At 38.0% G+C, this 27,667-nt stretch overlaps 1 protein-coding gene across 1 annotated transcript in view; it reads right to left on the bottom strand.

Annotated features, from left to right (window-relative positions):
- Window positions 1–1,534: 1,534 nt before the first annotated feature.
- NCKAP5 (NCK associated protein 5) overlaps window positions 1,535–27,667 on the bottom strand; it is a 649,941-nt gene continuing 623,808 nt past the window's right edge. Inside the window, exon 17 of the mRNA XM_083350693.1 lies at window positions 1,535–2,182. Coding sequence (XP_083206819.1) covers window positions 2,166–2,182 — 17 coding nt within the window. The 3' untranslated portion in view covers window positions 1,535–2,165. The remainder of the gene's footprint in view (window positions 2,183–27,667) is intronic.

Consider the following 27,667-nt stretch of genomic DNA (forward strand, 5'->3'; position numbering starts at 1 on the left):
AAATTTGTAAATGGAAGGTAACACAAACAAATGGTGCAGTCCCATAACACAGGACCTGCACGGAAGCAGAATTTTATAATTGTTCTAAGTCATTTTTCTCCAACCCCCTTGTGTTTTCCTGGGAATATGTAGTGGGAAGGAATGAGAAAGAGAACAGATGTACCAGGGTTGGGAGTTGTTCACTAAAAGCACCCATGAAATGTGGTATCAGGGTAAAAAAACAGATTTCTCTAGGGAGTTCCCAGAGAAGGCTTTTACTGTGCCTCAGTTCTTGATTTTATGGGCACCTAGACACTTTTTTGTTAAAACCTTGTTTTTTCTCACTGGTTCTTCTCTTTTTATATAACAAAATCCTTAAGGAAGAAAAGATGGAATTTCTGCACAGTTTTTTGACTGATGATCATAAGTGCTTGACTTGGCTTGACCCTACAGTTCATTTTGCACAAGAGTGTATGTTTTTAAAATATGCATTACAACTAGTATTCCAAAGCTGATGGGCTTTGCCTACCTCGTCTTTGAGAGATTTTTGTTTTCAACACTGACCATTTTTCCCCCAAAAGAAGATGCAGATGCTAAAGAACTTTGAATTTAGCATCAAATGTTCCCATTTAGCAAATTCACCAAACTATCTGCATATTCCTTTGTCCTCGAGCATATGAATCTGTGTGGTTGGAGAATGGAAATGGCTGGAGAATTATCACCATTACTTTTCATCTGGCTGTTTTTTCGCTTTCCTACCGGTATATGTTATGCAAACAAAAAAATATTTTTAGTTCATTTCTAGGCTGTTTTTTAATGTGTAATTAAAATTAGCCCATTCCTTTTGATTAATCTTTGTTGAAATAATTATCATATATATTAGAATATCTAGATGTGATATGACTTTTATTCAGAAATAAATTCCAAAATAAATTTTATAAAAGTCTGAGAGAATGAAATCCCACCCTGACAGTACATTGTATTTAAAACAACATAAAAAGTAACATTGCACAAAAGTATTAATAACACTGATAGTACATCATACTCTGAGGAAAAATGAATAGGAATTTGCTATAAACATAGTAAAATGACTAGGTATCACAAATGTAGCTAGATTACAGATTGCTGTACAAAAGTTGTTATAAATACTTCACATCTAGAAAAAATAACACTCCACCTTTGAAATAGACATTTTCCCTCACATATAAACAGTCTTTGTAGGAAAAAACCCACAAATTTCTTTGCTAGCACCATTTTTTCCTTGTTACAAAAATTTAACATGTAAATTACAAATCTAAATGGCCTTTTCTCCATGATTCTGAAATAACATTAAGATAAAATCTGAATACATGTTAAATCAGCACAAGATATAACACAGAAGACTACATATGGAGTATCTTTTGGAAATGTTTGAACTGTTTTAAATGTTTTAAACCTTGGTTTAAAAACAGCATTTTTATGTTGTATAATGTAATCCAAGTCGTTTTAATGTAATTTGGCAAGTTCAATTTTGGCAAACAAAGCAATTTAGCTGCATAAGATTTTAAGACTAGAATGTTTATAAAACTTTACTTTATAAATGTGATCACTAATTTTGTTAATATTAAGACCAGTATTTAAAGTTAGTAATGTGCCATTTCAGAAACATGGCACAAATTAGTATTTATTGCTATCACGTTTTTCTACAAATATAATTTTCTTTGTCAAAGAACATTTTTACAACTTCTGTACAATAATTCATGAAAGTGCAAATTAAGACTTTAAAAGTTATAACTGTTTTTATAGTTATTGTGTTTTCTTTCTTTTTCACAAGGATGCAGTCTCCTCTCTTTATTGTATGATCGTATCAGGATATGCTATGGTGAGTCTTAGCAACTCAATATATTTACTGATCTTGGTTAGTTCTTCTGTTAAGTGCTTCATCACTGTAGAGTATCTTTAAGCCATGTATGATCTTGCACTGGATGAGAAGCTGCCATACAAAGAATCTCTCAAAGGTTCTATGTGTTCTCTATCTCAAGAACTATTTAGAGACATTTCTTCATTCTTCCCATTTTCTTCTTGCCCTTCAACCTTGTTTGCACTGTTCTTTCCCCCCCAACAAAATGCATCTGTTGCTATTACATTTAATGAGTGTTCAAGTCAAACTTTAGATATCATTTTTTTGAGATTCTTCTTTCATTTCCTCAGGTTGCTTCAATTTCTGTAACAATTTAAGGGTAGGAGAATAAAAATTAGAAACACAATCTTTAAAAAAATAGTTAACCATACTATAAATGGTCAATTACTTTCATAGTAAGAAAAGAAATAGATTGTCAAATACTTTTGGGCTTAATCCTCTATTATAATTAAATGCAATAGTAAAGTCAATTTTGGAATAAATCATAGCTTTAATGATTCAGCTCAGACAACCAGGACTCAATTTGCAAAACACCATTTACATTTTAAGTAGCTGATTCTGGAATCTGTATGTGTAAAGTATGTTTGAAATTTTCAGAGTAATTTACATTTCCATTCTTTAGCAATTATTTTTTAAGGACATCTTTGCCAAGGAACCTAAATATTTATCTTTCAAGAACTCTTATTACACATGAATTTCCAGATGAAATCTTGGATAAAACTGATAGGTTAAACCTTTCTAAGATCATTGGAACATTTTGTGTATAAGACAAAAATATCAATTCAAGGTTCTCAAGCTTAGCTAGTTTCGGTGGCACCCTTTCAAATGAGTAGAATCAGATTTTAATTATCTTTGCAAAATATTGAAATGTTGCTATTGTTTCTTTTACATTACTGGTTTGAAAAACTCACATTCTAAACCAGTCCATATATATTCACAAAGGTACCACACTGAGGCCAATGAACTTATGATAAGAGAATTAGGTACTGTATTTTATATAAATTAATACATTCTGTATTGGACTGAGTCAGAAATACTGGTCTATCAAATGTTTATACAGATTGAAACATATATCAGCTATTTCAGTGGCATGAAAGTGACTTCTATTATCCAATTAACATAAAGAAATGTATTGTCTCTTTTAATAGGCTTTTGTATTGGGAACGTTTAAACCTCTGACTTGCAAACAACTCCAAATTATGAACAGGCTACCTGCAGATAATAATAATAATAATAATAATAATAATAATAATAATAATAATAATAATAATAATAATAATAATAATAATAATAATAATAATAATAATAAGTAGTAGTAGTAGTAGTAGTTGGAAGGGACCTTGGAGGTCATCTAGTCCAACCCCCTGCTCAGGCAAGAAACCCTATACCATTTCAGACAAGTGGCTGGCCAGTCTCTTCTTAAAAACTTCCAGTGTTGGAGCATTCACCACCTCTGGAGGCAGGTTGTTCCACTGGTTAGTTGCTCTAACTGTCAGGAAGTTTCTCCTTAGTTCTAGGTTGCTTCTCTCTTTGGTTAGTTTCCATCCGTTGCTTCTTGTCCTGCTTTCAGGTGCTATGGAGAATAGCTTGACTCCCTGACTGACTGACTGACTGGCAATGAGATCCAGTCAAAATGGTGAACAGTGGTTTTCCCTAGCAAACTGGAAAATCACTAAAGCTACACAATGTCTCCATGAGCATCGTGAAGATGTGTGTGCATTTTTAGTATACTGTGCGACCTGTTTCAGTGGTTTCCAAAAGCACTGTGCAGGTTCAGTGGTTCTTTGGCTTGAGGAAGAACAGTATCCTCCATTTTGAGTCAAATTTTTCTCTGTCTACATAGCAGGACAAACATTTGACAAAGTAACAGTTTACATACAAATTCACCTTGAGGACAGAGAAAATTATTTCTCCCTCTCACACTCCACATAGAAATATACATAACAGATGCTAATAAAACATGGTAGAAAAATAACATCACCTTTTTCATATAAAACAAATGGATCTTTTTAAACTAAAATTATTCTCCGTAAGAAGAACGGAAATTACACTATACCCTCAGACCAGAGTCAATCAGATATTGGCTACATCTGCTCTGAGAAGAGTTGCAAAAGGTACATAAAATTAAGCACTAGGCAATGAATCTGCACATTATATTAAAAACACAACAGGACTGTACAATGCCAATTTTACCTGTTTGCTAGGAGACTTTTTATCAGTTATTTTAGAAAAAGGTTTAGTAATAATGTACAACCCCGATTTTCTCATATAGTTTGCTCTTTTTAATCTTGTGTGATCATATATGATAACTCTTAACATATTAGGGAATTTACAGATAAACACACTTTTGCTATATCCATTGTTAAATGGGGTGTGCTATCCATATAATAAAGGCAACTATATTCATTTGTCATTTTCAGTATTAGTGCCAGGAAGAAATGAATAGATCAATAAGCTACTGGCAGTCCAAGAACAAGCCTGTTACTTTCTTTTTGTAAGCAAATGAAATGGCTGATTTAGGATCACCTGGGAATATAGATAATATACAAAGTATATCAAAGGAAAAAAATATTGCAGTAGAGCAGCAAGTTGAAGCTCAGGTATTCAGTAATAAAACATTTAGTCTTTTGCTATTTAGTCTTTTAGTCTATAAACAAAGTCATAATGTATTTCTTATGCCTTATATTGGTGCCATTTTTAGCTAATATTAAATGAAGTATAGTCAATGTAAACTCTGTAAGGCAATTCTCATAATTGAACCCCAATTCTTGACCCATCTAGTACCAACCATGTATCTTAAACTACCTATATTTACTAATTATTATTTTTTAAATCCAAATTATACTTTCTTAAAACTGAACTAGTATATTGGAGCAGTGTTTGTTTTTGCATTGCACAATTATTCCAGTTCTGTGTTTCAGCTATCAGGCTAGGTTCCAGCGTGAGAGTGAGGTCAGCCATCAGAAACTCAAGTTCATTTATTGGCTGAAACTACCCTATTAAAAAGTTTATTCAGTGTGGCTCTAATCTCTATTAAAGATTTATTTGCATACAGTATATGAGAGCAAGAGATTTTATTAAAATACTGCTTCTAGTAGAGTTGTGTGCAATGGAACACCCCTATTCATGCAAAGGAAAGCATTTCTCCTTAAGGAGCAATGCAAAGAACAGTACATTGAAGCATGTCCAACCTATTTAAATTCAAGTATCCTAAATTGATTATATTATACTCTAGCTCAATTTTAAAAAATTACACATATACACAAACAGTAAAGATTATTACGACAATAACATATGTTTCCATCTGGGAAAGGTCTTAATGTACTGTAGTTCTAACTGATCCAGGAACTGCAATTATTGATCTTTACTGATAACCTTGAAACATTTTTTAACAGAAGATGCTTTAAATGGAAAATGCTTCTATGTAGTTGGATCATTATCATTTCACAGTATATACCATTTTATTTTACAGATTTTTTGATTTAGGAAAAACTTTTGCAGATTGGCCTGGAGACAGAATCTATAGGACAAATAAACTGTGAAATACTCTGCCCTCTGAATTCACATCATTTTTTAAAAAGAATAATTAAAAGTTTAATTTATAAATTGAATCATACAGTTAGCTGAACTATTGGCAGTTCAATCTTGCAAATTGATTTCATCAATCATTTTGAAACTGAATAGATCAGAACGACATGTAAATGATCTCCCCTATGGGTCTATCTTGCACTACTTCACACTGTGTCTCTCAAAATCTTAGCATGACTTCAGTCCATATTATGCTGCATGGAAGCTGTAAAGCTTTTGTTGCATTAGGACCAAGGATTTATTTTATTTTATTTTTATTACATTTATATCCCGCCCTGGTTTTGATGCTGTTCCAAATACCTAACATTTGTACAGCTAAATTTATGATTTGGATCTTGCTTCTGCCTATGGCCTTTTCTGCAGAATAGTGAGCTGTTGAAGAAACAATAATTTTTCACTCATTCCCAATTGTATACATAGCTTTATTTTAAACATACCTTGCCCTAGCCTAGAAAGGAACCTAATAAAGAGTTTACACTAATTAATCATTCATAATATGAATGTTTAGGAGTGTCCAGGACCACTTGCTTCAAAAGTAATTTCCCTAAGTCCAATATTGTCAAGTGAGAAAAATGTGTCCTTATAATTTATTTATATGTTTTATATGTTTTGTTTGTCTGTTGCCTTTTACAGTATGTAGGAACTCAAAATGGCATATGCAGCAATTCTCCCTCTTCACTCCCAATAATAAAGACTTTGAGGTAAGTTGGGCTGAAAGAGTTTGTTTGTCCCAGAGTTTCATTGATACATGTTAAATCCAATAAAAATTATTGGCTTCAGGATACATAACCTGATTTAAGATTATACAATACATGTAGGAAAGATTTTTTTTTTAAATTATGAGATCTGTAGGATGAAATCAATGCTCCCTGCTGATAGAATTTAAGAGTAGAATTTCACAAAAGTGAGAGGTTCATGTCTACTCTGGAAAGAAAAAAACAATGTCTGATTCAGGGTTAGCAATTATATTGATGCCTCAAACAAAATGATTATAAGTTCCTTCTGTACCATTTCTGTTTACCAATGTAATATAATGACATTAACCAATAAAATATGTATTGAAATAAGGGGAAAATATCTTTCATAGAAAATTTCATAATATTAAATCAAGTAACAAATCATTCTGAATTATCTAGAATTACCGGTAAATTTTTAGTGAAACAAGGAAAAGATTTAACACATAATTTGAACTAAATAAATAAATAGTTATTTAATAAGCTGTAGTTTTTGTACAGACTGTACTAAGTTTTGGATGGCATATTATTTTCAACACTTTGTTTACTTTCTATAGTATTATATATCTTCTGGCTTTCTAAGGATGAAAGAAGGTCTTTATCTATCCAAGAGTGAAGGTATGGGTAAAGAAAATGGGTTTAGGACTAAAAATCAACAACTTTAGTTTTTGAGTTTGACAAGGGAATCAACCTTACTGAAGATAATTTGTTTTTCTCTTGTTTAATTGAAGTGACATATAGTAATATAAATATGTGCTGTGATGGAAAATGTATGTATTCTGCTATTTCTTTTTGAATAATTATCCAGGTATTAATTATTTTATTTGGTATCCATAATTTTTCATTTCTGTAACAAGTATTTGAGAAGAAAATTCTGCTGTACGTAAAATGGGAGTGACTCTAAAACGCTTATGAAACAATTGTTATTTCATTTACAAAGCAGATTAACACCTGGTGCCATTGGAATAAGGAAGTTATATAATGCAACCTTTGATACACATACGGGCAGATGATTAAAAAGATGTGCAATTAATTATAAGTTTAAAACTAAACTCAATTATATCTCTCCTTCTTCCTTAAAAATGGTGTTAATAAAATCTATAGAAATGTTGTTCTTTCATGTCAGTGACATTAAGTAGCAATTCCAATTGTTTACGAAAAAACCAAAGACAACCCATCATCTTTGAGCCAACAGAAATCATGTCACATTCTTCTCAATCTTTGTTTGATTAATTTCTACTTTTGTCTATCTCAACCTTTGTATGGTTCCTTATTTCCATATTATGAATCCTGGAAAGTGGCTTGCTCTTGACAGATTCAGAAATGAGATGTTTACTTGAAGTAAATTTGTTAACTATTTCAGGAAGCACTTCAATTACCTCATTCAAGTTTGATATTAATATATAGTTTTCAATTTTCCTAAAAAATATATCTAGATACAGGTTTGGAATTATCTTCACTACAAATATGGTAATACTTTTGTAGACACTTGGAACAACTTTTGCAATGGTATAAAAAAGGAATAAAACAACATTCAATATATCTAGCACAATCAATTTGATATATTAAACATTCACATCAGCTTCATGAGACTTCATCTGACCGTATAACTAATCTCAGCTGCCAGGAATAGAGTTTGGCTCAGAGGTTCTCATGTTTAAATCGTTATTTTACTAATGCACTTTTAGTGTGAATCAGTGCCTCTTCTTGCTGATAAGGGCCACCTTGCAGAATATCAGATACATAGTGTATCCTGGGAATTGATTGCTTAGAAGTTTGGTAATAGTATATGAAGCCTTTAACCTTTAGGTCATTGGTTCAGATCAAATCTGGTCTACGGAAGTGACTGAAAATCATTATTATCTGGATCTTGCCTCATGGACTTTGACTAACTTCAGATATTTAGCTTATTTTCCAAATGTTCAAACAGATACTCTAGAGGAAAGGGAAAAACAAAGAATGCAACATTGCCACTATGCTTTAATATTAGTAATTTTAGATGCTTTTTCATCTGTCTTCTTTATATATACACGTATGTCTCCAAATGAGAAATGACTTCCATCACCAGAATGGACACCAGTGATAGACGAGATTATTTCCACTTTTGCATTCCTGCACACTTGTTCAACTCACCTCCAGAGGTGAGAAGAACAAACTAATAATTAACTTGAATGGGCAGCCCACTTTCAAGTCCACCTTTATCCAAGGATACTTGCTTCTGATTATATGACAGTAACTTCTCCCATATGATTGCTAAGGGAAAATTTATAAGAGAAAATGCTGTAAACGTCTTAAGCTCCTTGAAAAAAAGGCTGGATATAAAGATAACAAATATGATGCTTAAGGTATGATCTGCTCTTTTTGACATTGTTTTCATAATTTACATGCTTAGGGATTTGTTTTCTTCTGTGTATTTGAAATAACATGTCATCCTGCATAATTTCTTTCCAAAATTCCTTTGAGCTAAAAAGAATGAAAAAGCACTAATATGCCATAAAGTATATATTTAAATGAACAAATAACAAAAGAGGTATGAATGCTTCAGTAAATGTTAGTAAATATTATTTTTTTACTTTGTATCCATTTTCACTTGTCCACAGTTACCTGTGAAACTATATTAAAATACAGAAAAGGAAATATTCCATTCCTAATGACTGGAGAAAACAAAGACGGGTTCCCTGAAATAGAGTAGATGAAGAGAAGCCTCCTCCTGCAAACAATACTTGAAATATTGAGTTCTTAATTATCTGTATATTATTAAAACTCTTATTGTCATGCCCTCTAACTGGGGGAAATGAATCAAGGTACCTCAGCTCCCAAGGGAATAAAATTTGGTTGCTTTGGGCTACTGGCTGCGGCTGCACTGATGCTGCACTGATGCTGTGGTTGTGTGATCTTCATTTTCAACTCCATGACAGTTTCCTACTCAGATATGCAATACCTTGTTCCCTCCGCCACCCAGCGGCAGCCACTTACCTGCCTGCTGAAAAGGGAAAGGGTAAAGGAAGGGAAGGGAGGAAAGAAGGAAGGGAGGGAGGGACAGGGAGAAATGAACACATGCGTTCCCCGCCCCACACCACTATCCCACACACCGTCTCTGAACTTAATGGGACCTCTTGTATACTCCCAAACGTATGATCTCCTATGTGCCATCCACAATGGGAATGGGGCACCCGTTGTCTAATACATACTTGAAAATATATACTTGAACAGAGGTATCACAAGATCTACATACAGCTCATGCTCATAATTGTTAAACATTCATAAATATGTTCTTTTATAAAGTTGTTATATGGCTTTACCATAAAATGTTTTTTCTTTAAGGGCCCTTAAAAACTGCTACTTTGAAAAGTCAGCTGTGATACTTTTATTAAAAAAATAGAATACTCTCATCAGATATTAAAATATACCACCAAATTATTTACCCTTGGCCACAAGAGAAAATTGTACATGTAAGACACCAGACCATCTTATTTGTCTCTTGAGAAACCTATATGTGGGCCAAGAAGCAACAGTGTGAACTGGACACGGAACCACTGATTGGTTCAAAATTGGGAAAGGAGTCCGGCAAGGCTGTATACTGTCGCCCTGCCTATTTAACTTATATGCAGAGCACATCATGAGAAAGGCAGGGCTAGATGAATCAAAAGTTGGAATTAAGATTGCCGGAAGAAATATCAACAACCTAACATATGCAGATGATACCACTCTAATGGCAGAAAGTGAAGAGGAACTAAACAGCCTCTTGTGGGTGAAGAAGGAGAGTGCAAAACTTGGGTTGAAACTAAACATTAAGAAAACCAAGATCATGGCATCCGGCCCTCTCAATTCCTGGCAAATAGATGGGGAAGAAATGGAGGTAGTGACAGATTTTATTTTCCTGGGCTCCACGATCACTGTAGCCAAGAAATTAAAAGACGTTTGCTCCTCGGGAGGAAAGCCATGGCAAATCTAGACAGCACACTAAAAAGCAGAGACGTCACCCTGCCAACAAAAGTGCGTATAATCAAGGCTATGGTCTTTCCAGTTGCAATGTATGGCAGTGAAAGTTGGACCATAAAAAAGGCTGAGCGTCAAAGAATTGAGGCCTTTGAACTGTGGTGCTGGAGAAGACTCCTGCGAGTCTCTTGGACTGCAAGGCGATCAAATCGGTCAGTCCTAGAGGAGATCAACCCTGACTGCTCCTTAGAAGGCCAGATCCTGAAGCTAAAACTCAAATACTTTGGCCACCTAGAAGAAAGGGACGACAGAGAATAAGGTGGCTGGATGGAGTCACTGAAGCAGTAGGCGTGAGCTTAAATGGACTCCAGAAGATGGTAGAGGACAGGAAGGCCTGGAGGAACGTTGTCCATAGGGTCGCGATGGGTTGGACACGACTTCGCAACTAACAACAACAACAAGACGACACTTTATGCTTCTTTAACTCTGATCATGTTTTCTACATGGAAATTTAAATTTGTGGAACTATTGTTGCTTACTTTCCAATTTGGAATGGAATTGTGATAAGTTGGAGGGTGGGCCTTCTCCTGATGAACCATAAGAAAAAATACTGTTTGCAAGGAATATCCATTTGCATGAGACTGGTAAAAAGTTCATGGTACCACAATGGAAAGTGAACGCTAAAGCAATTTAACAAGATATCCTTATGTTACTGTACAATATAATGTTTACAGTGTATAAGGATTTTTTTTAGAGAATTGATCGTACTTTTGCATATTAAAAAATGCAGCATGAATACAATTCAATTTTATTATGTAATGAAGTAATATAATGCTCTATAGCTGTTTTATATTCACTTTAGAATAAGCACCAATTTGAGACGATCATATTAGCTGTTAATCATAAGAAGTAACATCTCTGAGTTGTATGCAAAGAGCAGTTGAGTTCAGATTATCCTAAATAAATAAATAGCTAGAGGAAAAGAAAAATTACACGAACAGCTACTTTGGTATAAGAACTGAATACAGTTCAACAGGATCAATTGTATAACTGTATAACCCAAGATCTTTCATTTCACACCTAATCCCTGATCAGAAGAACTAACCAAGCTTGTTTTTAATTAAAAAGATAAAATAAAAACATGGTAGAATAATTTTCAAGCTGTTCACATGTTAAGCTGTTCACATGAGCCTTGGTGGAGTAGTGGGCTAATGCCTCCTTAAGTAACACCAGCTGCCAGCAATTAGTGCAGATTCGCATCCCACCAGGCTCAAGGTTGACTCAGCCTTCTATCCTTCCGAGGTAGGTAAAATGAGGACCCAGATTGTTGGGGGCAATAAGCTGACTTTGTAATAATGCCGCTTGGGGGGTGGGTGAAAGCCCTAATAAGCAGGCATATACATAGAATGAAGGCTATTGCTAAGCACATTGATTTGTGCTTAGAGTGTAAGCCACCCTTAGTCTTCGGAGAAGGGCGGGATATAAATGGGATTAAAAAAAACATGTTAAATCTTCAAGTTACATCTATTGTTTTAATCAATCAATATGGACTCATAATCCATATTATTTATATTGCTAATTTTATAATTTATCCCTGTTAGATGTCTCAGAAATTATTAGTAAGATTAAACAACATTGAATACATTTCATAACAGCTGAGAGGGAAGGTTAACATTTTCAAGTTTTTTCATTTTCCAAAAAATATTCTGTGGTTAACAAATATTTCTAAATAATAGAACTCAATTAAACAATACTACAACTCAGATATCTTTACATTTTCACTAATATAGTTGATAATAAATTACACCTAGTCTTTTTGGAAAATGGATAGCAGATATGTGGAAAGGTAGTGATTTTGTTTCCAGTTAGAATTCACAGTTTTCTAAAAGTTAAAAATAGGATTAAGCCAGCCTATCAGGCTGCTTTGGACAATCTCCTGCCCATCCTTAAATCATATCTTCATAACATCTGATTATGCCCCTGTAATGCACCATCTTACATTGGTCTGCTCAGAATAAAATGCTGTAGAATGGGTACAACCTTCCAACCATTTACTTCATCCACAGATAAGATGGAACAGGACTTCTTTAACCCTTCCTGTCAGGCTCTTATGTTTTTTTCTCTTTCATTTGAAAGTTATTATTTATTTATTTATTTTATTTTATTTTATTACATTTATATACTGCCCTTTCCCGAGGGACTCAGGGCGGTTTACAGGGTAATTAAAAACCAAAAATACAAAAGTTAAAAACCAAATTTAAAAAAGATTAAATTTATCCCTGTATAAATAAAACCCCAATTAAAATAAATTAGTCCTCAGCCTGGGCCAGAGGGCTCGAAGAGCCAGGTCTTCAGGCCCCGGCGGAACGAACGGAGGTCGGGGGCAGTCCTCAGCTCCACTGGCAGCTGGTTCCAAAGGGCAGGCGCCCCCACAGAGAAGGCCCTATCCCTGGGTGTTACCCGCTGGCAATCTTGCCGGTGGCACCCTGAGCAGACCCTCCCTGTGGGAGCGCACTGGACGAAGGGAACTTGATGCCGGCAGCAGGTGTTCCCTCAGATATCCCGGACCCAAGCCATGTAGGGCTTTATAGGTCATCACCAGCACCTTGAATTTCACCCGGAGGGCAACCGGAAGCCAATGCAGCTCGCGGAGTAGAGGTGTTACGTGGGAGTATCGGGAGACCCCCATCACAACTCGCGCGGCCGCATTCTGCACCAGTTGAAGCCTCCGAGTGGTCCTCAAGGGCAGCCCCATGTAGAGAGCATTGCAGTAGTCCAAACGGGAGGTCACGAGCGCATGAGTGACTGTGCGTAGGGCATCTCGGTCCAGATAGGGTCGCAACTGGCGCACCAGGCAAACCTGGGTAAAAGCCCCCCTGGTCACGGCTCCTATATGGTCTTCAAAATTGAGTCGTGAATCCAGGAGGACGCCCAAGTTGCGAGCCCTATCAATGGGGGGTAACACCTCACCCCCCATCGTTAGAGATGGAATAGTCTGGTTGACCCGAGATGCCGATATGCTGATATTAAAAGGGAGAGAAGAAAACTATGGATAATGAATATTAGGGAGCCACTCCCTTTTCATCATTGACACCTTTGCTGCTACTGTGCACAATCAAGACAGACTTCCTGCTCATTTTTGTTGAATAATTTATTTGAGCAAAAAGTAAAACTGGGTTACTTGTCAATTCCATGATCTAAATACCAGACAATGCATACAACGGGCTAATGCTATCTATTCTGCAGAAGTGAGAAACCATTGAAAATGTTTGATTACTGTGCAACTTAGTTTATTTTCTCCTCCATTATCTTTTGACTGTCAGTACCTCTATTCCAAGCTGCCTCTACTACATGCTAGTAACTATCAAGAAAGTATAATTATGTATTATGTCTTCCAGCAGACCTGTTATCCACACTTCTATGCATCATTGCACACCGGTGTCATCCTTGAATCCCACAGTTGTCCAAAATTTGGCATCATTTCTCAGCTAGGCCTTTTTTTAATGACATACTCTCAAAATCTCATTTAGCTAAATGAAATAAAGGGCATGGTGGATGAGGAAAACCTCACAGAATTGTAAAATCACCTCATGGAAGCATCAAACTGAATATTACAGCTAAGGTATAAACAGTGCTTGAACTTTTTCTCCCTTTAAAATGTAACTTTAAATAATAAGTAAAGTCTCTATTTTTCTTATATATTGTGGGAAATTTTCTCTTTTTTGAACATAGGATAATTTTTAAAATAATCTTTTTTTTCTGCTTGAGCAAAAATCTCAGGATTATTTTTCCTGAAGCAGGCAATGTTCTTCTCAACAGACCTCTGTCACAGTCTTAAGATAAATAATGAGAGGGCCTTTGTTTTCTGCCTAAAGAAAAAACATATCAACTGTTTGTGAAATTGATTTGATCATTATTTTTAAAAGAAAACTGTTTATTTTTAGAAGTATATTACATTTATCTAAGGCATTACCATTTAACAAAACTCTACAAGGAAAAACACCTCTTTCTGTTACTTGGCATTCTGGTTGCAGAAAAAAAATACAACAATCTCCTACCCATCAACGACAATTTTTGTTGGGGTGGGTAGAGTGGAGTAGGGGATAATGAATTGCATGAGAGAAAACAACTCATTAGTATCTGCTCTGAGTGGATCCTATCTGTTAAGCTTAAACAAAATACTTAATGAATGAAGCTGTGAAATTGAGAAATACAATCACCTGAATTTTGATTGTTTCAATAATATGAAAGGTGTTGAAGCAATGAACCTTTTTTGCTTAAAACCAAACAACCGCAATCCAGTTCTATCACCTGGTACAAGAGTGCCAAGCTGATGGCTCGCGGGCCGGCTGCATCACACGCAGGCCATGCCCACCCTGGCAAAAAACATCATAGATACGTCACGTGACGTGATCGAGTTTGACACCCGTGACCTGGAAGAACTGGCATCCATTCATAGAGTGGAGTTTTGCTTTGGGCATCCTGCTATCTATTGTGAGGCTTTATGAGGTTTGCCCAGAACAGATTAGCGATATACAGCAGAGTACTGAAAAATGAAAGTAAAAGTTTGTAAAAATAAGGTTAGAGGATTACTATACTTCAGGAAGAAACTAAGTTAACCTAACTGGCAGACAATAGCGTGACCATAGTTACCTTAAATAGTGATTATGATGAAGGTAATGATAAAATACTATATAGCAAATACAAAATAATAGTAAAATACTATGTAGGAAATATAATTTTCTGTATTTGACCAGATATAAAAACTGAATGTAGCCTCTAAATTCATTAGAAACAGCAATGCTTGTGGTTAATGCTTCTGATTTTATCTAAATAAGGTTTAGGACTCACCTACAGAGTAAGATGTTAAGTCCCACTGTATACAGTAGAATGTACTTTTGAATAAATGTGGAGAGTTCTGTATTCCACTCCATTGATTTAACCCATACACCCTTATCAGGGATCCAAGCTTTTAACTGAGTAAACCTGCCCAGAACTGCGTCATCAATGCATTAAAGTTTCTGAACTGAGTGCAATGATTTGGTAAGGAAGTTTATGCAACCCATCATTCTGCCCATCCCACCCCACCCCACCCCCCACTTCTGAGGCTCAAGTTTTCTGAAATACTCTTCAGTTACTGTTCTCTTGGAGGCTGTGTTGCTTAGTCTCTAACGGGTGTTTTGCTGTTTACACTGCAGCCCTGCATGCCGTTGCTTCCATTGTTTTGAGAGGCACAAATGGGGTCGGTGAGCGAAAGGGTGGGAAGGAGCGACAGGGAAATAGAAGGCGTTCCAGTGTCACTTCTGTTTATACCTCCGAAGAATGCGACATTTCACAATATAGTCCTACAACATTTTGTTTTTTCCTAGGTTGCTTGTGAGTGGATATACACAAATGAATGAATACCGATGCATTTAGATTCACTTATTAGTTTAACAAGAGCCAGGCTAATTTTTGGGTGAGTGGGAGGGCTCAAGTCACAGGATTGCAGTGGATGCTGTCTGACAGAAGAGGGAGAGGAACTGAGTTTTGACAGTTCCTTTCTTCCCCTGCACTATATCTCTCATGCCTTCAAGAGTGCTCTGCAATTTATATGAGAGTTTGCCATTTCCCTAATTCTGTTTTGGCCCAACATAACAAGTGCACTCATTTGCAGAAATTGGCAAGAACTGATGACTGAGCTCTTCCCTTTCTCCCTGACAGATCCAGTAGAAGTCTGAACTCACCCCAGAGTTTTAATTTCTATAAAGTACACTGAATAATTAACAAAAGGATATTTAAGCATTAAAATCAAATAAATAAAGTATGTTTAATATTAGAGCCTCTATTAAAAACTACATCTGCCTAAGTAGTATCAGCTTTGAAATATCAAATAGTGTAAGCTGCCCAAAATGTTATAAGCTAGTGTGAAATTTTGTTGCTGTTCCTGCTTTCATACAGTATCTTGAGTTTTCAAGTGAATTTTACCATATCCATCTCCAGATCAGCATTTATTTATTTTTTGAAATAACATTCAGGCACTATTTCTAGTATGGATTTACATCTTTTTTCATTCTATTTGTTTCTCAGGCAATGTAAAATAAATTTAAGATAATACAGGTAAAATGGTAATAAAAAACAGAGTAAATATTTTTTTATCAAGTTTTGCCCTAATGGGCATTCTGCTTCTGTACTACGTTGTATATTACAAATCTAATACTACTGGGATGCTACAGATAATGAATTCTGTCAACAATATTCCTCCCAAGCATTGCTCTGTTCTTGCTTTTTAGGATTTTCAACTTGTTTTCGTATTGCTCCTGTTGCATCATGTGTTATGTCAAAATACACATACTAGTGGGTCACAGCAGATACACAGAGCAGTTACAAGCACTTTGGTATTCCACAGTCACATGGGAACCATGATGTCGTGGCTAGGAAGACAGCAACATCCAAGAAACCACCAAAGAATCAGTCAGGACCTGAGGGGCCAGCTCAATGGGAAGAACAGGATCAATGCCATCAACATGTACGCTCTGCCAGTCATCAGACACTCTGTTGGTATAGTGAGCTGGCCAAGGGTCATGGAAGCTGCTGAAAATCTGGAAGCTCCTCAAATGTACAGAGGTTTCCACCACAAGTCCAAAATGCAGAGAGTATACACCAGCGGGAAAAAGGGAAGTCAAGTTGTGGTGAGAGTCAAAGCCACTGTCATGGATGAAACCTGGAGCACGTCAATAAGATGGCACTCAAAAAGAATGCCTGAAGCAGCAGCAGATGTGGGAGGAAGATCAAGCAGAGGAAGTGGAAAGACAAGAAGTGCCGTGGAAAGACAAGAACCTGCATGGGATGTACCATCAACAGATAGCGGAGATGGCAGACATTGGGAAATCCTACCAGTGGTTGGAAAGGATTGGACTAAAAGCTACTACTGAGGTATTGATCATAGCAGCACAAAAATAAGCACTAAACACCATATCCGAAGAAGTAAGCGTCTACCGCAGTAAACGGGACTCAAAGTGCAGGCTCTGCAGAAGCCTCAGATACAGTCCAACACATGGTTGGCAGGGATAGCCTATACACTAAACAACACAATCAAATAGGTAGCATTGTGTACATAATATGAGCTAGACCCTCCTAGGTTTAGATGAGATGTCCTACAAATATTGTGGAAAATAAGAAAGCTAAGATCCTATGGTACTTCCAGATCTAGAAAGGCAGGCAGTTACTGACCAATCAACCAGACATCATGGTAGCAGACAAGTACCAGAAGAAGCAGTAGTCAGAGATATAGAGGTGCTATGTGACAGCACATCAGAAAGGAGTGTGAGAAACTGGAAAAGGAAGAACTGGAGAGCCAAAGTAAAGGTCAAAGGGTGGTGGGAGCACTTGGGACTGTGACTCCTAAGCTGAGAGTGGCTCCAACAGATCCCACGAACTACACCAGAGCTCTCTGTCCAGAAGAATGCAGTGCTAAGAACAGCTAAGAGACTGTGCAGAACCCTCAAACACCCAGGCCTTAGGTAGAGGACCCGAGATTGAGGAACACACAGACCACCCCTAAAGAACAATTTGTAATCATGAGACAGTATTATCTAAATATCTTGGAGGGGTAAATACAAGATTTATATGCAGACTTAATAAACATGCTGCATGGGAACAATAAATTTAAAGAAACATGTAAGTGAGATATGCTGGTGCATGCCAACTATATGAAACATCTGAATGAATGTACAAATTTCATGAGAGTCTTTAATAATGTTTTTAGCTACTGTGCAACTACTATGGATAGCAGTTGTACCAATTGGTGATGCAGCACACAGCTTTCTAGTACAGCTGTGGTGCAAGAGAAAATGAGATGTGGAAAGGGTGTACTCTCATAGCAAGAACTCTTGCTTCAGCCTGCCTCCTGGGGCTCTGCCCACCCAACTTAAGTCAGTGCTCAATGCCAGCTTGTTACCTTGTCACTAGTTTCATCAAGTTGCTTTGGCTAACAAGGTGCGCAGCATATAAATTAATATTTTTTTAAAAAATTAAAACTGAAATTTCAGTAAATGCTGAAATTCTATTGCATTTCTATACTACCATTTTTTTATTAAAGAGTTTTACAAAAACAAAATTTTACAATATATCCCCAAATCCCTCCCACCCCAAACCCGCCCACTTCCCCCCCCCACTTCCCAGAGCTAAATACAGGATTATAGTTACAATAATCATATTCTAAATAAAAATTATGCATAATATACAATTAACCAAATTCATAATGTGCTTTAACTCCCCTTTACCATAACTACAAACAACGTACCAATAACAATATCCCACTAAAATCTACTCATAAGCTAAATGGAACTTTTTAGTCCCATATTTGTTCTGAATATAATTTATCCATCTCCTCCAAACTGAAATATATCTTTCCTGTACTACCATTTCACTATGCTTAAACTGAACAGTTACTGTTGGGGCAAAAGGTTGGTTCACTGTGAAAATAACTCTAGTGCTGCAAGGATAACATACTTGCGGAATGTCTGTCAGCCATTCAATTCACAGTTGTCTCAAAGGTGCTTTCTTTCTTCAAAAGACAACTGGACTGTTTTTCTGCTTGAGTAAAAAGGAGAAAACATTTCGCTTCTCATCCAAGAAGCCTCATCAGTTCTGATGGTAGGGGGAAAGAAGGAATTGCTAAATGCCAATTTTAGTGTACATTATCAGTTGCAAGAATTATTGTCTGGAGACTGGCTATGCAGAACTCTGTGGCAATGTTAAAGACACTTGTGGAAATATGTGCATACGTGCTGATGTGCATTTGTGAGTGAATGTGGTGACTGTGAGTCAGTGCCCTATGGGTCTCCATATACTGAATTACAATGTTAGCCTCCTTTACATTTGGCTACAGGTCTCCTACCCCTGAAAAATCAAACCTCTCTTTAGCTCAGAAATACATATTTGAAGGATTTTTTTAATACTTGCCAAAAGTATGTCCCCCTATTAGTCAATTTCAAAACTGTAGCTCTATCTGCGGATACTAGTTGGACCTTTTTATAAGGCTTTAAAGCTTTAAAATTGGTCAATAATTGGTCAATAACAACCTACTACACAAACATTTGAGTGCATACCTGCTTGTTATAAAGTTGTACACCCTTCCACAATCACAACATGAATATGACCTATTTGTGACAAATTTAAAAAGTATATACTGTGGGGATAATATGTCAGCAATGCTATTATCATTCTGAGCTCTTTCATTTTTCTCCAGACCAGAGGGTTGAGGCCATGACTGGTCCAAAATAGAGGAATTCAGCACATTTTCTGCCTTATTTCCAAATGTTGCTCCTTCTGGTACCAGGTAAAGTGTGAATGTCCACATGCACAACTGGATGTTTACAAAGGAAGATCTCTGAAATCATTCAGAAGTGAGCAAGAACACAGGAATAAAACCTAGTATTTCCTTCCTTCCTTCCCCCTTCTCATTTTTTATATGTTAGTCTACATAGAGCATCTAAGAATGTCTAACAAATGCTTTCTAAGAAGAGAGAATGTTTAGGGATAACTCAATCTTTGGAATATCCTGTATTAGATTGTTTTATTGGCGGTGCTGGAATGATTTTTTTATGGAGGAAATGCAACCAAAGACCTTTCCTGACTTATGTCTAATCATCTTCATGCTGTATCTTCGTGACACTGTCCTTGCTCATGAGGGAAAGAGGCTTAAAATACGCCAGCATTTTCCTCCTTGTTCCAATAACATCAAGGACAGCCTCAAAGTGTGCAGAACTGTTATGCTTTGCTATTCAATATGTCAGAGACAAAGTCAGGTGAACAGTAGCAAGCAAGATCAGAGAAGCACTTATTGGCTGCTCCAGCCTGATTAGGGCATATCCTCTCCCCTCTAATCAACCTTGTGTGATGACATTCTGCTGCCGTTTCCTTCAAGAGATGTGCATGAGACAAAACTACTTGCTGGGGTTTCAGTTCGCATAACAGTAAAATATTATAACGACAAATGGTGCGGTAGGATGAAATAACACAGAAACTATAGGACCAAGCCCCCACCCCAATCCAACTGGAAAAGGAGGAGCCTCAACATCTGTGTTTGACAGATTTTCTCCCTATCAACTGGTAAGTGTAAAAGAGGGAGACCAACAAAGTTGGAGAATTATCCAATTGCTTTGTGGATCCTACGTTGTACATGCAATATCAAGATAAACAGCAGCATTGTTATAACTGAAGTAATATTGATAATATAGGCAGTCAGGAGAACAAGTATTATGCTAGAATAATTCCTGACCAACTCAAGGAAGGATCAGGAAAGGCAGAAAAAGCAAAACTTTGGTAATTTCCAATCCAATATTATAATGCTGCTATAAGTCGTATGTATAAATAGGTTCTCAAAACAATAACAAATTAAAATTAAACAAGCATAGAGACCACAATTTAAGGACCCTTGACATGGGCATTTGAAGATCTTGCATTCTGTCCAATTTAATGCTCAAATGACCTCTTTGCCTGCTCAGTAATATATTTGAGTAGATAGTCTCTGTTATATGCAAACTGTGATAGCCACACTTCCATTTAAGTGCCAAAACAATTGGGAATATGGCAAGCCTTTATATAAATGTACACTTTTCAGATAAATGTTCTGTTTTGCCATTTCTTCTGTATATCTATTCAGAATGTAGTTGGTAAAATATATGCATGGAGTGTTGCTTCCCAAAATTAATTTTATCAGGACTTTGCAGCTGCATTCATTCCTACATCCATGAAAACTGTTTCCACAATTGAAACAGATGGATACCCTTCTATGTATTTAAAAATACACAAAATAACATATTCCCTGTGAGTTTGTGGCTGTCTTGGTAATGGCAAAAGGATAAAATCAGAATAATTATAAGAAAAATGGTTTTTTTTAGTGCTATCGTATCCAGTTAAACCAATTAATGGCTCTTAATATTGTAACAGCAAAGTAGAAAATAAATGCCCTGAAGATTATTTCATTTTATGTGGTTTGAATCTGATTAGCGGTCAGTTCTGGTAGTCAAAACCATGTGGGAACTGTAATCAAGGTTTTTCCTCTGCAGCTCTCTAACAACTGGAAAAAAACTTGGCTCTTGTCCCAAACAATGATAGGATATTAACCTAAAAACTAATTAATCTATGAATGAATTATGGGTCAAAAAATACACTGCGTTATAATCAATTTTAAGTGAGTTCCTAAGAGAAGAGAAGATGAAGAAAAAGCTGTAAAATTACCAGAGGTTGATACATTCTGTTTATATGACTGATGATTTTTAAGGGGATAATTTTACAATCCATCAAACTTTTGTCAGCTCAAACATCATGCTGCCAAGCATATGCAGTAAATTAATTTTCAGATTTACATATTTATTAAAAATCTTATTGAAACCAGCAAGAAATGAGCTATGTTTGAATAATAAAAGAATGTGTTATTCTATTGAATACAAAAGCCAGCAATGAATATACACTACTTCATTCTCTTCCTATAAAGACCTTATAATCAGGCAATAATCATATAAAATGCTATCTGAATTACCAAACAAACAATTTATTAAGATGCCCAATCAAATTAATACTTAAGAGTCTAATAAGAGAAGTCAATCTGTAATTAGGGATCAACTTTATAGCATACCATAATTTTTCCAGCTATCCAGAAGCCATTGCTATCCTCAGAAACACAAAAGGAAATGAAGCAAGAAAAGTGCTCTTAAATATTAGTTTTAAAAGTTTGTATGCAAAATGGTATTTTATTGCCTGATCTGGCCTAACTTGTGGATGAGATTAAATGTATATTTCCCTCTTCACCTTCATGCTATCCCTGCCATATTGTGCTACTAGTTTATGTATGAAAAAAAGTTCTTCATTAACTGTTTTTTAAAATTCCATCACAAAGCATTTGTATTGTGGATCCATTTACGTGATCAACCATAAAACACAGTCATCTGTACTACCTACCATTCAGCCATCTCTGAACAATAGATTATTTTCTAAAATATATCAAATGCACCATTATTATACTGTGACCATGATCAATGCCAAAAGAGAAGGGGGAAAAAACACACCTATTTCCCACTACGTCCTGTTTGGAAAGTTTTCTAGGAGCAAACAGCCTGAATTGGAACAAAATTATATTAAGTTATGATGAGAATCAATGAAGTAATTCTTATCTGTTCTTCCAGAAATTTCATGTTCTTTTGACAGCTACTTAAATGAACCTATATTGCATTGATGGCCATCTCAAAGAGCACAAGATGACTGCTACCATTTCAATAACATATCAAAATGGGTAAGCAGTGGATTAGTAGGCAGAGAAATGTAAAGTCGATAATTAAATTAAGGGGGAAAAACATATTAAATATAATGACCAGTCCCAGTAATTCTTGGCAGCCCAATTTAAGCATAAAAAAATTAAGTTTCTTTTAAATGTTGGCCATTTTAATTTGCACCAATAATTCAAGAGTTTACCTAGCATGTGTCTTGCAGAGAAAGTGGAACAATAATTATGGTAAATCTATTTACTTAAAACTAATGTAGCCACCAGTCATAGAGTCTAGCTGGCTCCCAAACGGTGAACACTGAGGAAAAAGATGATTTCCTGGGGTAATTTTCTTGTAAATTTGGGAAACATTGATTTGAAGCACTGTCTCAGTTCAGCATTCGAAGAGAAGGCCATCTACTGTTTCTTGGAGTACCAAATTGGTGATCGGATATTCTTCCACAGGAAGAAGGGGGAGAACATAAACTGTTCTTCTATGAAAAAGAATATAAGCACCTCTTTCCTTTAAAAAACAAAAACAAAAAACTATGCTACCCTCCAAAGGATAGCAAGTCTTGTAAAATCCTAAGCATGTCCCCTCAGAAGTAAGTTCTCTTCCTCAGATTAGACGATGCCGCGCCTTATACTTCACATATACAGTACACATATTTCATCTCTTACCTAAGAAAAATAGCATGTGTTTGCTTTTCTGTACAAGATAAGAATTGGACATTAAAATAGAAATGTGCTAGGAAAGGAAGATTTGGAAATTGCAATGTCCCCTATAGTACGTGGCATAAGAAGCATAGAGAGCCAGGCAATTAGGCTGGATGGGTCACACCTCTCCTTTCTCCTTTTTACTCTTCTCTGTTAAAGCCAATCCCAAAGATCTAGGAGAAGCAACCGACACTTCTTTGCAAAACATTCCAACACTAAGCTACCCATTCACTGTAGTACAGTGCACAATATCCACAGTACCCACTGTGTTCTTACAATGTTCCCTCTGCCCTGCTGTGGCAACAGCAATAGCAGAGGGCTAATGTGCTTGCAATAATGAAAGCAAAATAAAACCTGGTATAAAGACAACTCCGATGGCAGAAACAACTGCTGCAGATCAACAGTGGTAATTGTTGCTCCTCAGCTTTCAAGTGGGTGAATCAATCTTTTGCCACCAGAAGCATAGTCTATGCAAATGCAAGCCACATCTGACCTACCCACTCATTGCCCAGATATAGCTTCTCAAAGGCTAAGCCAGATGGCAAGATACAGCTTCTCTGGCTGCACTAAGTGCTTCCTCTACTCTTCTCACAGCTTCTCTCCCAGGCAAATGAAAGCAAATTATCACACCAGGAATGCTTGTGGGGGGGGGGAGTGCTCTTCACAGCTGAAGACCCTGGCAGATAACAGGCAGATCAGGTAGGCCAGGAAAAGACCCAGAATGCTTGCCAAGTCCCTCAAAGGATGGAAATTGAAAAGCTTTGAAATCTGTCAGAGGTATTCATGTTAATAATTTCCTTTATCAGAAAGATACTGGTAAAAAATGATAACAAAGGCATCAATTGGAAATGACAACAATGGTGCTATTTTGAATCACAACCATTTTACTAAACACCTCATACAGGTAGTACTTGCTTAACAACCAATCCTTTTATAACTGTTTGAAGTTATGATGGGTGCTTTCTGGCTCATGAAGCACATCTGACCATTGTAAATGATTCTGCCACCCTGGGGTCACATGGCCACATGTCAGGCATCTCAGCTTTACAACTCTTCTTGACATTCCACACTCAGGTGACCATGCTCCACAATGATTTTTTTCAGTTTTTTTGGGGGGAAGCACCCATTCAAATCAATGGGTTCATTTAACAATTGCAGCAAAAAAGCCCATAAAATTACTTCTGGTTACATGGGTGCCTCAACTTATGGACATAATTCCAAGCTCAATTACAGTCATAAATTGAGGACTACCTGTATTGCATTAAAAATTCATCCTACTCCTAGTGGGTATGATGGGTCTTGAATTGGTTAATGTTAACTGAATTGGTTTATAAAATTATTAAATACTGATAATTTTTGGGCTGATAAGAATTGCAAAGCAGCCCAGATTTAAAGGGGAAAAGATGTTTTGGAGTTCAGTTGATTTGCATGTCATACCTGTCACCACTTCCCTAATTTAAACACATCTTTTTCCTAGGAAATGATACAGCCCACACCCTGAAACATCCTTGCTCTTTGAATCTTGCTGAATGTGATGCATAGCCCTTTTCAAGGGCTACTAAGAATACAGTTCAGCATTTATTCAATTCTTTTGCCTAAAAGAGAGCTAATCTGTAATATGACAAAAGTTCTTTCTGCTTTATATGTTGACTTCATTTGAATGATTTTGAGATATTAGAAAGCTTTGGAGTTATGTAGGACTTTGGATTCAAAGGGGAAAGAGGGCTTCCATTATCAGCCACTCCTAAACCCAAACAAAGCATGATCCTGGGAAAAATTACAGTTGCTTTAAAGGAGTGCCAGAAAATGTCGTGTGGTTGCTCATGTGTAAATGTATGATAGTTGTTATGGCTGGTATTTATCCTATGTTATTCCAGAAAACCAGCACCATAAACCTCATGAGGGAGGCCACACCCTTGACCTGATATTTTTATCTAGACGGTGGTTAGATGATCTTGGTGGGGGCTCTCCATTTATTATGCCCCTGTCATGGACCGATCATCATCTCCTGCGGCTGGTCTTCCGTTTTGCCACCCCCCGCCGTGGGGACACGGAGCCAATTAGATGGTACCGCCCCAGACGCTTAATGGATCCTGATAGATTCCAAGCGGCGCTGGGGTCCCCACCTGCCTCCATTGCTCACAGCTCGGCGGATGCCTTAGTGGAAGCCTGGGAAAGGGCAGCCACTGAGGCACTTGACCGGGTTGTACCCTTGCGGCCCCTGACCCGGTGCAGATCCCAGCGAGCTCCATGGTTTTCCGTGGAGCTCCGGGAGATGAAGCGTCGGAAACGGGGCCTAGAGAGCTGCTGGAGGTCTAGCCGATCCGAACCCGACCGGTTGCGGTTAAGAACCTATATTAGGTCTTATCTCGCAGCGATGAGGGTGGCGAGGTGTAATTACTTCTCCACCCTCATCGCGTCCGCAGATAACCGCCCGGCCACCTTGTTTAGGGTGACTCGCTCACTTCTTAATCAGGAGGTGAGGGAGGATCCCTTGCAGGGTCGTGCCGAGGAATTTAGTCAACATCTGACGGATAAAATCGCTCGGATTCGGACCGGTTTGGTCTCCAGCTGGGCAGAGTCTGGCGATCAGGACACGGGCGGTCCTGTCAATGTTATCTGGGAGGAGTTTGATTCTGTGACCCCTGATGAAGTGGACAGGATTATGGGGAAGCTGAGTTCCACCACATGTTTATTGGATCCGTGCCCTTCCTGGCTGGTTTATGCAGCTAGGGAGAGGACACGAGGCTGGCTCCAGGCGGTTATATCTGCTTCTTTGAGGGTTATTTCCCCACCGTCTTGAAGGAGGCGGTGGTGAGACCTCTCCTCAAGAAGCCTGCCCTGGACCCAGCTGTATTGAACAACTTTCGTCCAGTCTCCAACCTTCGCTTTCTTGCGAAGGTTGTTGAGAGTGTGGTGGCGCATCAGCTCCCTCTGGTCCTGGATGAAGCGGATTATCTGGACCCTTACCAATCGGGTTTCAGGCCCGGGCACAGCACGGAGACGGCATTGGTCGCTCTGGTGAATGATCTCTGGAGGGCTCGGGATAGGGGATATTCCTCTGTCCTAGTCCTATTAGACCTCTCGGCGGCTTTCGATACCATCGACCATGGTATCTTGCTGCGGCGTCTCAGGGGATTGGGAGTGGGAGGCACAGTTTTTCAGTGGTTCTCCTCCTATCTCCTGGGACGCTCGCAGTCGGTGTTGGCAGGGGGGCAGAGGTCGACCCCTAGGACTCTCGCTTGTGGAGTTCCTCAGGGATCGGTCCTCTCGCCCCTCCTGTTCAACATCTATATGAAACCGCTGGGTGAGATCATTCGTGGTTTTGGAGTTGGGTATCATCAATATGCCGATGATACCCAACTTTTTATTTCGACCCCAAACCACCCCAGTGATGCCCTCGCTGTGATGTCCCGTTGCCTGGAGGCGGTTCGGGTCTGGATGGGGAGGAACAGACTTCAACTCAACCCTGACAAGACTGAGTGGCTGTACATTCCGGCATCCCGGGACATTCAAAATGTTCCATCTCTTTCTATGGGGGGTGAGCTCTTACCCCCCGTGGATAGGGCTCGCAACTTGGGAGTCCTCCTAGATTCACGGCTTACCCTGGAAGATCATATAGTGGCCGTGACTAGGGGGGCTTTCGCCCAGGTTCGCCTGGTGCGCCAGTTGCGACCCTATCTGAACCGGGATGCCCTGTGTACGGTCACTCATGCGCTCGTGACCTCTCGCCTTGACTACTGTAATGCTCTCTACATGGGGCTTCCCTTGAAGACCACTCGGAGGCTCCAACTGGTACAGAATGCGGCCGCGAGAGTTGTCTTGGGAGTTTCCCGGTACTCCCATGTTACACCTTTGCTCCGGGAGCTGCATTGGTTACCAGTTGTCTTTCGGGTGAGATTCAAGGTTTTGGTTACGATCTTTAAGTCCTTACATGGCATGGGTCCGGGATACCTCAGGGACCACCTGCTGCCGGCATCAACTCCCCTCCGCCCTGTGCGTTCCCACAGAGAGGGCCTCCTCAGGGTGCCGCCAGTCAAGGAATGCCGACTGGTGGCCCCCAGGGGGAGGGCCTTCTCTGTGGGCGCTCCGGCATTATGGAACCAACTGCCGGTGGAGCTCCGGACGGCATCAGACCTCCGAACTTTCCGTCGTGGCCTGAAGACCCACCTATTTGAAATGGCTGGTCTGGCCTGACGGGGGATTTTGGGTTTTAATTCGTCTTTTTAGATTTGTATAACCGTTTTTAACTGGGCATGGGTTTAATCTTTTTTAATTTTTGTATTGTCTTTTTTATATATGCCCTGTGAACCGCCCTGAGTCCCTACCAAGGAGAAGGGCGGTATACAAATGAAATAAAACTAAACTAAAAACTAAACTAAACTCATGGTCTCCAACTTGCCATTGGAGGCATGCTTTCTTGGTTCAGAATGCTAACTAAGGCCTGGTCATAATAGTGACATTTATACATTCACCATAAAACAGTTCTCTGACAGATATCTCTGGAAAGGAGATAGAGGTTTTTATGGATCACAGACACATTACCTTCCCACCCATTTTTCT

This window comes from Vipera ursinii (genome assembly GCF_947247035.1).
Source record: "Vipera ursinii genome assembly, chromosome: 1".
NCBI lineage: Eukaryota > Metazoa > Chordata > Lepidosauria > Squamata > Viperidae > Vipera > Vipera ursinii.